Below are 12,386 nucleotides of genomic sequence, written 5' to 3' on the forward strand. Positions count from 1 at the left end.
TCTGTGTACCACATGTATTATAAAATAGAACTTTACATACATTTTATTGTGTATTTTATTACAATGCATTTTTTTACAAACTACGGAAGCGATATATTCTATTTAACGAGAAACGCCTATTAAATTATGTCGACGTTGTGGCGCGCAATGCCTGACGTGGAAGAATTATTCCATTCGTTTTTATCACATAATTTCACTACGTTCCTAACAATATCATTTTTCGTACGTATCTCACTTGGTTCTGATAATATTTAAAAAATGTTAGAACATCGTTAGATTCAGGGAGGCAAATATTATGGCAAAGAAAAATATTCTGGCTTTTACCATAATATTTGCCTGTTAAACGCAAACAATGTATTTCTTTGATAGTTTTTCCTTATTATGGAGATAATTATCGAGTCACGTTGTTCACCCGGAATATATAATAGTTTCACATAATTTCGAGGAGCAGAGATCATGTGACAAACGCCTTTCTAAAGAATTAGTATAAGATCAACTCAACAACCATTGCTCAGTGGCCAGCAGGATACCTTTTCTCGCCTCTTTGCGACCAACGTTTCAAGACTTGTGAACAGAGCCTGAAGAAGAGGACAGAAGTGGTCCCTAACGAGTTTGCAGGACCTTGACTCAGTTTCCAGGTTCTAACGTGCCACGGTTCTGACTTACAGTGCCAAGAACGGCTTAGGAATGATAGAACTTGTGGACGGAAATTTTAGATAAGACAAATCAGAATTGAAAAATCCGTTCCTAGCCACAGTTCTTATGGTTGTAGTCGGAAACCTTCGAAGGCCTGGAGTTTCCAGTGCTGAAGGAACCAGGACATATCTAACTTTTGACAAACTGATCAACAACGTCGCTAAAAATGGACTGCTGGATACTTTGGAAGGCGAGAAACGGGAAAATTACTTCGATTGCTTACAGGGGAATATGTTCAAGTTACACAAGCAGATTTTTCCATTATTAATGTGTCCTTATTACTTCAGGACAGCTTCAACCCTATGAAACCTACATACGAGCTACCAAGGACACCGACCAATAGCAAAAAACTAATGTCTCATCGTCGGTTCTGACTCCTGATATCATGCAGAAAGAACTACAAGTCTAAAAACTTTAATTTTGCATAAAGATCCGCAATCTACTTATGCTAGAGATCTGATAAGTATTCCTCATATAATTTTTGTTAAAATCAGCTTGGGTGACTCGAGGTATATTCCCTTGTTAGTTGCACGATCACACAACTTCCCAAGAGACTGTCAGAAAATATCGTTGCGTTAAGGGTACATCAAATTGTATTTTCTTAATGTCCTCTTAAGTGCTAGGAACAAGAAGGCCACTGTTAATTCTATGACGTCGTGTATTAGTATCCATGTATTAGTGTTCGAACCAGGATTGTACATACATAGGAGTGTACAAAAAGAGAACAGAACACATTGAAGAGTATTAATTGCCCGTAGAGATGTATAGTAGATAGAGAATTAGGAGAAACGATCTGGGGTAATTATTCGAGTAACCAATATTGAATACGGGTATGTATGAGTTCGCACGCGTATGGTTCCGTGCATATGCGATGTATACGTATACCACTCGCACATAGGAATTACGTACATATATACATACTAATCTAGGGTTCCCATTTGTCCCGTTTTTTGATGAAATGTACCAGTGTCCCTACTTTTTCCCAGGTTTTTAAACAGAAACTTTGAAAAGTCACGTTTTTTTTAAAAATCATTATGGGAACCCTATACTAATCAGCATCATATGTGTACACTGTATGTAAGTAGCTTTATTGTATTGTTAGATGCTATCCGAAGAACATTGTATAGTAGATTATGATCGGTATAATAATATTGAATGGGTCAAAGTTGTAAAAAGCTTGTGTTTATAATTGAACCTGTCCGATTTATGTGTTACCCTCGAAAAATATATGATTTAAAATGCCATGAAAATTCGAAGCGCACGAATCAATGGTCGCAACTCACACTTTCTTGCAGCAGGCTTGGTGCCTTTGTATTCGACTCGGATGGAACTTCCTGCTGCATTTATTGCACGCGACAAGTTGAGCCTGATACTCTTCCCAATTGACTTCGGCTTGATAGGACTCTGTGGAAAAATTGTAATTGTTATTTAATGCATTCGATGCCGCGCTGGTCATCGATGACCGGCGTTATGGAATTAAAAATGATTATCATACAATTAGTGCCAATGACTATATGAATTTATTAATGCTGAAATTAACTGGATTATAGTCTAAGGCAGTGTTTAGCAAAGTTTATGTCATTGCGCCCCTGTTTAAAAAAATTCTTTTAAAAATACGCCCCCCTTTCAAATTTAACATTATGTTATGAAAGTTTATTTAGAATCGGCTGAATGAAAATTGAAGATAGCTCACCTCCAGGGACTTGCAGTTCTTCTTCTTTCTGCATCATATTGGGAGTTGGAATCGATGATGAAGGATTAGTTTTAGACTCAACCAAGCTTTTGCCATTGGTCGGTGTCCTTGGTAGCTCGTATTTAGGCTTCATAGGGTTGAAGCTGTCCTGAAGTAATAAGTACACATTAATATGTTTCTATACAGGATAGAACATTTACATTATTGTAATAACTTGACCGTGGACTTTTATGCAAAATAAAAATTGTCTCTATTAACTGCAAGACCCAAAAGCTACATACACATTTATTTCTTTTCTTAATAATTATAATCAAACGAAAATAATAGAACAGCATTTTTTCATTCTTTAAATGTTTTTTATACTTAGCAATTTATCTACTGGTTTATATTATAAATGCATAAAATCCGCAGTCTACTAATAACACTGTCTAGTATTGCACTTATTATACATCAAGTGTTTGAGTATGCATCTCTTTTTCTTGATAACCAGTTGGCTTTGGATCTTCTTCTTCAACATCTTTTTTTAAATCTGCTCCCCTACCTTGAATAAATACACATTCTCAAAATTAAGTAAAAAACTGAAATTGTAATATACAAAAAGTGTAGTGGCTTACCATTGGAATTTGCATGATCATTCTTTTGTATTTCTTTTTCCCAGCTTAGATGTTTTGTTTTATCACTATCCACCTCAAGATTCTTCTTCCGTCTGCCTCTCTTTTGACTAATAGGGTTTTTAGAGTTCTTTTTTTGTGGTGATGTTCCTTCTTCTGGATCAGACATGAATAATTTCTTAGGATTCCTGAATTCCACAGGGGAAAGTATACATTCTGCTAGTGTAGGCGTTGAGGAAACTATTGTAGTATCTGGACTGAAGAGACTTTTGTGAGGAGCAACATTGACCAAATTTTTATTATTTATTTTTTTAGCTGCAACCGGGGCTACTTCGATATTCTCCAAATTTTCTTTGTTCTGTTCCTCGCCGTTTCTTTCCTAGAAAATAGCAAAACAATAGTAACAATACATAATAATAAAACTAGCAACAATAAGATCTTTTCTACCTGATTCTGACAAACGGAACTCTTACACTTGCACAGTTCCCCACATGAAGCATTCTTTTTCACACAACCACACTTTTTTGAGTCGCATTGCCCTTTACAGGAACACCCACGTATTATTATGGAATTATTCCCTTTTGGTGTGAGTTGTATATTGTGACTCGTTTGCTTAGCCCTAATCCTAACAGATCTGGGAGTACTTTCTGTGGCTACTGATGGTTCTCCAGGGCTGTGTTTCCTCAAACGATCGATTTCAAGAGTGAGAAGGTTCACTTGTTCCTGCAAGCGTTCTATATCTAACATTGTATCGCTGTCATGGGTCTGTGTTCCTGTGTCTCTCGTGTTACCAAAAGCCCTGAGAAAGAAATATAATATCGTTAGATTAAATACATACATTGACTAGGGAAAAATTTTTAGTTTAAAATTCCTAATTTAGAACAGAGCGTATTAAAACCTTGGACATTCCTAAACCCTGTAAATATAGTTTTATATATTAATTTATGCTGTTACATTATTTTCGATTTATGAAAATCATTAAAAGAAGAAATATATTCTCATCCAGCTATTTCTTACAATCAACTTCGGAAATTTTTATTTTCTATAAAAATTCCTAGTCTACTGATTACTAAAATTATCTCTTACTAAGATTACTAAGATTTCTCTTTAACTTAATTTAGAATTAATTGTATATCCGCGAAAGCCCGGACGAATAGCGGCCCTAGCCGAAAAACGGATTTGCGAGCATCGTAACCGTTCTTCGAAATTTCGATGGTTTATCAAAGGATTATGAAATTGCAAAACTACATACCGGTTTGTCTTCGTTGAGTTCGACATTTTTCCGAGTTTGAGGGTGTAATCCAACGTCGAAATCTACTGTCAAATTCAAGGAACTTTCAAGTCAAGCCGCAATCTGACGCACAGATATTGGCGGTTGGCAGTTCACGTTTAAATTCAGATTCATCAAAGCTGGAGAGGGAGAGTGCTTTTGTTATTATGCCCTTTTTTAGCAGTTTATTTTCTCTGAAATGGAGAATAAAACGTTGCATTCTGGTCTGGAACATTCGGCAGTTCATTTTGCTTCGATAATAGGATGACAATGTTCAAAATGGAATTGGAGTGTAATTGTGGTGGAATTTTGCGGAATAATTTGTTGCCAAACAGAGCGATCGTGGCGCCCTCAATGAAAACAATGACGATTAGTGAAGAATGACGATTGCTGGAATTACGGATACTAAAAAATTAATTAACGATGCACTGTGCTGTACTTTAAAGAATGCAATGAACGAAAAAAATATTAGATTTTGAAGAGTTATTTCAAATCGATTTTAGAATGCTATTGATTAAAATTAATATATTAGACCGATAAGTGTTATTAATGAGACATTAATAGCATACATTACAACAGATACTTGTCTGTGATAAACGTGCAGACAAGATGTGGAAATATACTCAATATTTTACTAACTTTTTTATGTCAAACATTGATTTCCGTTTTATTATATGTCAAATTTTCCGCGCTTTGTTCAGATTTCCGTACAGCGCCAAAATGCGCAAACTGGCAGCGGCAAAATGCTCAAATTGGTAGCCAAATGTTATCGACAGAGCATTTTTCAACATTTTGTTTTCTGGCGTTGTTACAGATGGCGCCACCAATTTCGGATGAACTGCCTCTGTCGGTAACTTTTAGTTAGCAGTTTGAGATGGAGACCTTAACGAAGCGCGGGAAATTTGAAATCACATACTAAAGTACTCAAACTGAAAATAGCTGAAAAACTTGAACGCAACTTGTGTCGATTATGTGAAACGACAAAGTCAGCTTCTACGATTTATAACAATCTGCTTAAAGAGAGGAATTTATTAGCGAGATATTCAAGCAATAAACTAGGTACACTAAATGAATGAACGTAATATATTACTAAATTAATATTTACACGATAAAGAAGACTATGAGAAAGGGGACTATCCAATGTTAACGGAACAGAAGTCTGGACTCGTCACAAAATTGCGACAATCATTTAGCAGAACGAATTGACGAATTGATCGTCGTACATGACGTGTCAAAGTTCACGGAAACCTTCCAAGGATTTCTAAGGAGCGTGACAAATTAGAGAAGATGATAATCAAAGCATGGGAATAACTAATCACCAGAGTCTACACGGCAGTGTTACAGCCAGCAGGTAAGCTCGCCCAAAGCGGTATCAACCTCAAATGATTCCATCAGGGTATCACAGCATCTCAGTGCTCTAGTAACTTTCGTCTGACAATTCCACCTAGACCGAGACCATTTCGACTTTGTTTCTTTCAGCGACGGCGTGTCTGAAGCGACACGATTAGATAAGGGGTCGGTTCATAGTGCGGCCGAGATGCAGAGAGCATAAGAGACCAGGAGGCTCGAAGATCGGCCTCAGTTAATGCTGTGTGTGCAAACCGGCGAATTCGTTTGGCGAATCGCGGCCAACAATTCGACTTTCGGCGAACATTCTCCTCGCGAGTGTCCGGTGCACGTGTCCCCGAAGACAAACTCCTTCGCGCAACCACTAGTACAACTACCATTCCCAAAACTTCAGTCTAGGATCTAGGATCAAGCTATGAATCTGCCTTCAAGAAAACGATCGTCTAGCAAGACGGACTCCAGCCGATTATAATCATCGAAGACAAAGGTTCTAAATCCGCAAAACTGAACGATGCCAGCCTGCACGAGCGAGAACATCTCGAGGGTCTGGTCCTCGAGTCCACCGATCTCGAGAAGCAACAGCGTGTCACCGCCCATACCGAGCTCACCGTTATCAACATCACCGCCGTCGGTGTCTCCGCTGTCCACGTTGAAGAGGTTGCCATCCAGTTCTTCGAGCTCGAACGTCTTCAACGGCCCTAGCCTGACGCAGGCTCCGGGATCATCCTTCGCGAGCTTGGTGTCCAAGCGCCATCAGCAACCGCATCCTCAACCCCATCTTCAACAGGGTGGTTCGTCTTATAACTCTCAGCCCGCGGAGAGTCAGCCCCACAACCGGCACGAGCCTCTGCTCTTCAGGCTGCTGGAAGCTTACTTCAGCGCGTTGCTGGGGATTGTCCGAGGGGTGATCAGCCTGGTCAGCTGCGCGATTTGGGCGCCGGCGCTGTGGGTGTCGGTCTGGGTGCACATAATATGGGCGATCTTCCAGCTACCGTTGGCCGCGCTGAAGTGGTTCATCACGGTGCTGCACACCCCGGCGTCGGAGAGGGTGCGCAGCAAACGTTGCGTTCTGATCAGCGGCGGTAGCACCGTGCAGACGGTCCACCTGGCCCGGAACTTCTACAAAGCCGGGGCTCGTGTGGTGGTCTGCGAGCTGGACGGGCTGTTCGGGCTGGCCAAGTACTCGACCGCGTGCTCCAAGTTCTACACGATCCCGAAACCGGGCCCGGGGAACGCGGTCGAGTACATCAAGGCGTTGAAGGACATCGTGCAGAGGGAGAAGGCGGTCTACTACATCCCGGTCAGCGCCAGCAACACGGCTTACTACGACGCCTTGGCGAAACCGCATCTCGAACATATGGGCTGCGAGTGTTTCGTCCCCGGGGCCAGCGAGGTCGCTTTCCTGGACGATCCTCTGGAGCTGCTGCGAAGGTGTCGGGCTCTCGCCCTGGCCACGCCTCAGCATTTCGTGTTACGTTGCCTGGACGACGTCTCGAGGCTCTACGAGCAGAACGCGTTCGCCACCGGGAGGTACCTGATGCTGGCCGCGGGCCCGGCCGGCATGAGAGACAGGGCCAAGACAGTGATTCCGCCAACGGTTCGCGAATTCCGTCATCAGCAGCACGAGATCAGCGAGAGCAAGCCGTGGGTGGTGGTACGGGACCCCAGCGGGAAGCATTACATCACCTGTACCACGGTGAAGGAGTCCAGGATCGTGGCGAACGTGACCTGTTCGATCGACGAGGAACAAGGTTTGATTCCGGAAGAGCGGTTGGATGTCACGCAATGGCTGGACAGGTTCTTCGGGGCATCGTTCAATGGGCGCATCAACGGACACTTGAGCTTTAGATTGGCTTTCACCGAGGAGGGAGACCTGGTGCCCATAGGGTGCCGAGTGGGCGTCAGTCTGCCCTATATCTGTCACACGGGCGTGCATCCTCGGCTGGTCTGGAAACCTTGCAGACACTTTTCCAGGCAGAATTCCGGGGCTCTAGCTACGGTGGACAGGTATCTGTTGCCCGATGCTGTGGCCAGCGCTCTGAATCTGCCTGCCGGAGCGATCGCTCCTCATCTGTTGGGCACTGTGCTGGATAAACGGGAGGCTCTCTTCGCTTACTGGGACCCGCTACCTTATTGCGCTTATTATCATCTTCAGCTGCCATTCAGACGGCTGGCTGGCATGATCAGGGCCCAGCCGGTGCAGCATAACCCGCCGCCGGGAGTGGTGCAGTAAATCTTCGGGGAAGACGCTGACTACATTTGAGAACCCCCTGGCGGGATCTGTTTCAAACAGAGACAAAGAGCGGAAGAAGATCACAGGAGTGAGTCTGGTCCCGCGCAGACAACTACCTTTGAGAACCCTTGGACGTGGTCTATTTTGGATGAAGATAGAGGAGGACTGAGGCGAGGGAGGGGAGTATCAACCCAGTGCACTACGATTTATTTCAACAGTGATTCGAAGTTCTTTGTCGTTCGTTAATATCCTAGAAGAAGAAGAAGAAGAAGAAGACAATTTATATCCATTGTACGCCTATTTGTTCTCTAATGACTATATATTGACAACAAGGTAAATAGAATTTTATTTCTATTTATAGAAAGAAATGAATAACATAAACATTTAGTGGATTCTGTTCGAAATCGCGTTATGGTATGGTGCAAGGGTGTCTGGGATAAGTGTCTCCTAGATATGGGGCTCCTTGTGAATGAGTTTGGACGAAGATGGAGGACTGAGGAGAGGGAAGGAGTGTGTCTCGTAGATAGACTCCTTAGCAGGCTCCCACGAGAGTAGAAGATGCAAGTCATCATTGAGGACCTCCGAGGGGATCCATTTTGAACGGAGAAGGAAGAAGATGGAGGAAAAGAATCCTGCAGGGAACAGCTTCCGAAGATGACGATTATTATGAACAGAGAAGCTACACTTGAGAACCCCCTAACGCTATCCATTTCGAACGAAACTGAGAAGACAGAGGGTCAGGAGACGAAGCTCACGGGTTGTCTGAGCCGAGTCTCTCGCAGAAGAGGTCGAACGAGGTCGAGAAAGTTCCCGAAGGAGTGGGGTAGCATCCAGAGGTCAAGTTCGTTACCGCCGATGAGACATAACGCTGACCATGCGGCCATCACGTGCGGCGTCGGCCATGTTGGTTTCGGCGTGGAGATTACGCTCGTCCCTATCTTCGCGGACCGATTTCGAAAGGGCCAGAGCCTCGTGGAAGCGATGCAATGCGCTTTGGGACTGTAATTGCATCGAGTGTGAATAGTGGCGCAGAAAAGGATTCGCGCGAGCCGAAATAAGACTTTGAACCCGCTAGATAAACCGACCAGCGAGATCACAAATTGTTCGCGAGGCGACTTCGCGCCGTCGATTTAATCGCATAATTTAAGCAATCATTGTAAATGTTCGCGTCGCGACGCGCCGGACGCGGCAAGTTGTAAATAACGTAAACCGGGCTGTATCGGCGTAGCAATTCGATCCTCGCGGCCTTGCGGGACACTTGTATTCATAGTATTTTGTATTTTGTAAGACGACAGACAACGCGGTCCCGTGTAAACACGCTCGGCAGATGTCGTCGAGTTGCCGAGTCAATAAAGTGTTCGCTTCTTTTCTAAACCGCTCGCCTTCTTTCCAGCTTCTCCGAGAGGTTTTATTTCAACAGGTTGTTCACCGATAATTATTTCGCAATTTCTGCAAAACATTGGACTGCGGATTTTAATTTGAATATAATTTAAAAATACTGCGATTTGACGCAATAGAGGAATTAAAAGAATATCGAAGAAAGAATCTTCAATCTTGAGAATCCTAATAACGATACCTTTGAGAACCTTGGGAATGTGAGTAATCTTGAAAGCATCTCGGAAGCCTTAATCCTATGAACCCTGAGAATTTTCTAGGTCTCCAGCTACTTCGAGGACAGTCCCGAGAGACCCAGTACAGAAACGAGCCTAATCTGCACGATTGTGCAGAGACCGTGTAAATAATATATTGGCTGACCCGTGGGGCAGAAGAGCTTTGACGGACTTTGAGAGGCCGGGGTCGCCGGTTCGAAGACGGTGTCTTTCGTTATCTGTCTGCTTTCCTTCTTCCCTAACCAAGCCGCATGATCGCCTTTTCCTTCTTGCACGAACGTTACACGTTATCGTCGCCGTCCGTTGTCAGTTGGATGGACCGACGCGTCCGCTTTCGCTAATCGCAGCTCGTCTCACGCTTCTTTATCTTTGCCAGCGAAAAACGTCACTGAAACCGGAGAAACAAATGGCGGGTTCAGGTATTATTCAACTTTGACGCCCCTGGTGATCGCACAGAGGCTCGGGAGGACCACATTGTTCTCTTCATGGTCGCTAGACTGTGAATTTTGTGCATAACGCTGGAAACTCGTGGGTGAGACGCGGAACAGTAGAAGCATCAAGAAGGTGTTCAGTTTAAATCATTTTCTACTCTTAATAAATTATATTCTACGTAAATTTTTACTTTTTTCGTGGGTTGCGATAACCAATATACGATTCTTATACATTTGGATGGAAAAAAGTCAAGTTGTTAACTTTAAGAATTTTTGCAGGTCTAACAGTAAAAGCTAGACACGTGATTCTTACCTAGAACTGTTCTACAGACTCGCCTGAATATAACCGTATATTTTTTTTTACACCACTACGAACATTTAAACATGTTTAAACAATGTTCAAAGGGAGCAAGACTCTCTTTGGAAAATTTGAAATAGTTAAATTTTTCTGCTTTAACCACAAAATCTATACCAATTAATCATACATAGAGTAATTCTACAGACTCTCTTGAACACAACAATATATATTTTAATAACATATTTCTCGGTTCGACCTCTAAAATGGTAACGTCTAATTCACTTTTGTTCAGTAACAAAAATACCTTACAAAGGAGCGGAGGCAAATGAAATTCAATAGTCACATTTGGTATTGAATTTATTTATAAAAATATCTGGAACGAATGTAATTTGCAGGATCAAATGATCGTCGTATTTAAGAGCGAAGGAATCTAAGAAATGGACTAATTTATTTAGCACCTTGGGTGATAATAGTTAGACAACGGATCACTATGCAATTTCCAGATTGCATGGTTTATTGTTTAAATATAGAATTTCTTTACTAAAACTAAAACCGCCATTAATTTAATCTGAATGCTTGTGTTTCACGAATTATGTCATAAAGGTGATTGTTAGGTACGCGGAGAAATTGTTTCAGCACTTTTTATACACTCTGTTCCACACTGATTGTTGTAGTAAAGCGGGGAAGGCTCGGGTTTCTTCGTGATCGAATAGAATCGTTTCGGAACAGCGAAGACGATGATCGACTAGCTCGTAAATATCGGTGATAGGGCGAACGATAGATGAAATACGAGTCACTTTAGCCACGAGGAGGCACACAGCAGCACGCAGAGATTCGGAGACGAAGTGTGTAACGCAATCTTAGCATGCGATAATATTGAAATGCAGTTCCTTGGCGACCGCTCGCGAAATAAATCGATACGCAAACCGCCCTGTTCCTTCTTCTCTCTCTCTGTTTTTTTATTAATTCCGATTCATTTCACAAGCACGCGAGAGAAATATTGTTCCCTCGCCAAACAATCGTATAGACGAACCGCTGACATTCGGCCAGTTCGACGAAAGCACCGACCGAAGGAACGAATTAATAAGGAGCGCACGAATGCGAGAAATAAACGTCTGTTGTTGCTGATTAACCCGGTAATGAAATTCCTTTTCGTGACGTACAGGTTCAGCAGACACTCGGGATTGAGAGGCAACCGACCTGTCGGTGTTCGGGTTGTTGTACATGAAAAGATTAGGCGAATATAGTGTTGTTGAAGAGGTGGTGAGAATCCTGAGAACCCTGAGAATCTTGAGAACTTTGAGAACCTGGTGAACGTAGACTATCCCGAGAGTATCTTGGAAGTCTTGGGAATCCTGAAAAGACTGAAAGCGCACGACCAGGCATGTTTGTGCAAACTCGAATTTTCTTCCTGAATTGGAAGAAACAGAAACCGAATGGAAAATTTCTTCTCCCTTTAATAATTTTAATAGATTGAAAATAATGTTGAATCCTTGTAATCTTCCCACTCATCCGCTCAATTTTGTCATAGACGCACGAAATCCGCTGTCCGCTAATAGCTTCGAGAACTTCGTGAATCCAGACAATCTACAGCCCTGAAAACGCACAAGATCGACGTTAAGAGCGAGGCAGCTTTTTTGAAATTTACGTCACCAAAAAAGAATTACCGTTTGGTTGTGTCGCATTTTCAGGCCTACACTTTCGTTCTGGTGTTTTCGCCGGCATCGACCCTCGTTATCCGAGGACAAGCGACGCTCGCGATTACCGCTATTCGCGCGATGCATTCCCATCAATTATACGCTCCTCCGGCCGTGAAATATCTCGAAAGGATTCGTCACGCGACGCCGATTTCTCCGAATTTCGTGGAACCGATAAAAACTCCATTTACGGACGACAAAACCAGCGTTCTTAACAATGACCGTTCAACAATGTTTACTAAAAAACGATACCAGCGAACGTTTCCCCGCACTCTTCGGTTCACCCCTTTGAAACGATCGATGAGATTAAAATTTTTCTGAAGGTCTGTGTGCCCGGATACAGTATGTTCCCTTGTGAATCGCGAGCGGACTGTGGATCCCTATGAGGAATGAAAATTGTCGAGAAATGGTTAATCATTTTGAATTTGTTTCGGATTCCATCCACCTAATTTTATCATAAATGCACAAAACCGTTTAGTATTAGGTTACGCGTTTATGGC

General features: G+C 42.6%; 2 protein-coding genes and 1 long non-coding RNA gene across 3 annotated transcripts; 1 reads left to right on the top strand and 2 right to left on the bottom strand.

Annotated features, from left to right (window-relative positions):
• Positions 1–3: 3 nt before the first annotated feature.
• Positions 4–4,516, bottom strand: LOC143353308 (uncharacterized). The gene is made up of 6 exons (XM_076786520.1): positions 4,253–4,516; positions 3,448–3,799; positions 3,004–3,379; positions 2,839–2,930; positions 2,390–2,537; positions 4–2,100 (listed from the first exon to the last, which is right to left on the bottom strand). Exons 1-6 carry the CDS (start codon positions 4,276–4,278, stop codon positions 1,976–1,978), a joined length of 1,119 nt encoding a protein of 372 aa, XP_076642635.1. The 5' UTR covers positions 4,279–4,516; the 3' UTR covers positions 4–1,975.
• A 1,307-nt stretch (positions 4,517–5,823) lies between these two features.
• LOC143353309 (uncharacterized) lies at positions 5,824–7,850 on the top strand. Its single transcript, XM_076786521.1, has one exon. The coding sequence runs from the start codon at positions 6,129–6,131 to the stop codon at positions 7,848–7,850; it is 1,722 nt and encodes a 573-aa protein (XP_076642636.1). The 5' UTR covers positions 5,824–6,128.
• Positions 7,851–11,162: 3,312 nt separating this feature from the next.
• On the bottom strand, positions 11,163–12,224 carry LOC143353884 (uncharacterized). Its single transcript, XR_013082222.1, has 2 exons — positions 11,857–12,224; positions 11,163–11,784 (listed from the first exon to the last, which is right to left on the bottom strand). It is a non-coding gene; the product is annotated as an uncharacterized LOC143353884 (long non-coding RNA).
• Between the last annotated feature and the right edge of the window lie 162 nt (positions 12,225–12,386).

The sequence above is a fragment of the Halictus rubicundus genome, chromosome 4 (genome assembly GCF_050948215.1).
Source record: "Halictus rubicundus isolate RS-2024b chromosome 4, iyHalRubi1_principal, whole genome shotgun sequence".
Taxonomy (NCBI): Eukaryota; Metazoa; Arthropoda; class Insecta; order Hymenoptera; family Halictidae; genus Halictus; species Halictus rubicundus.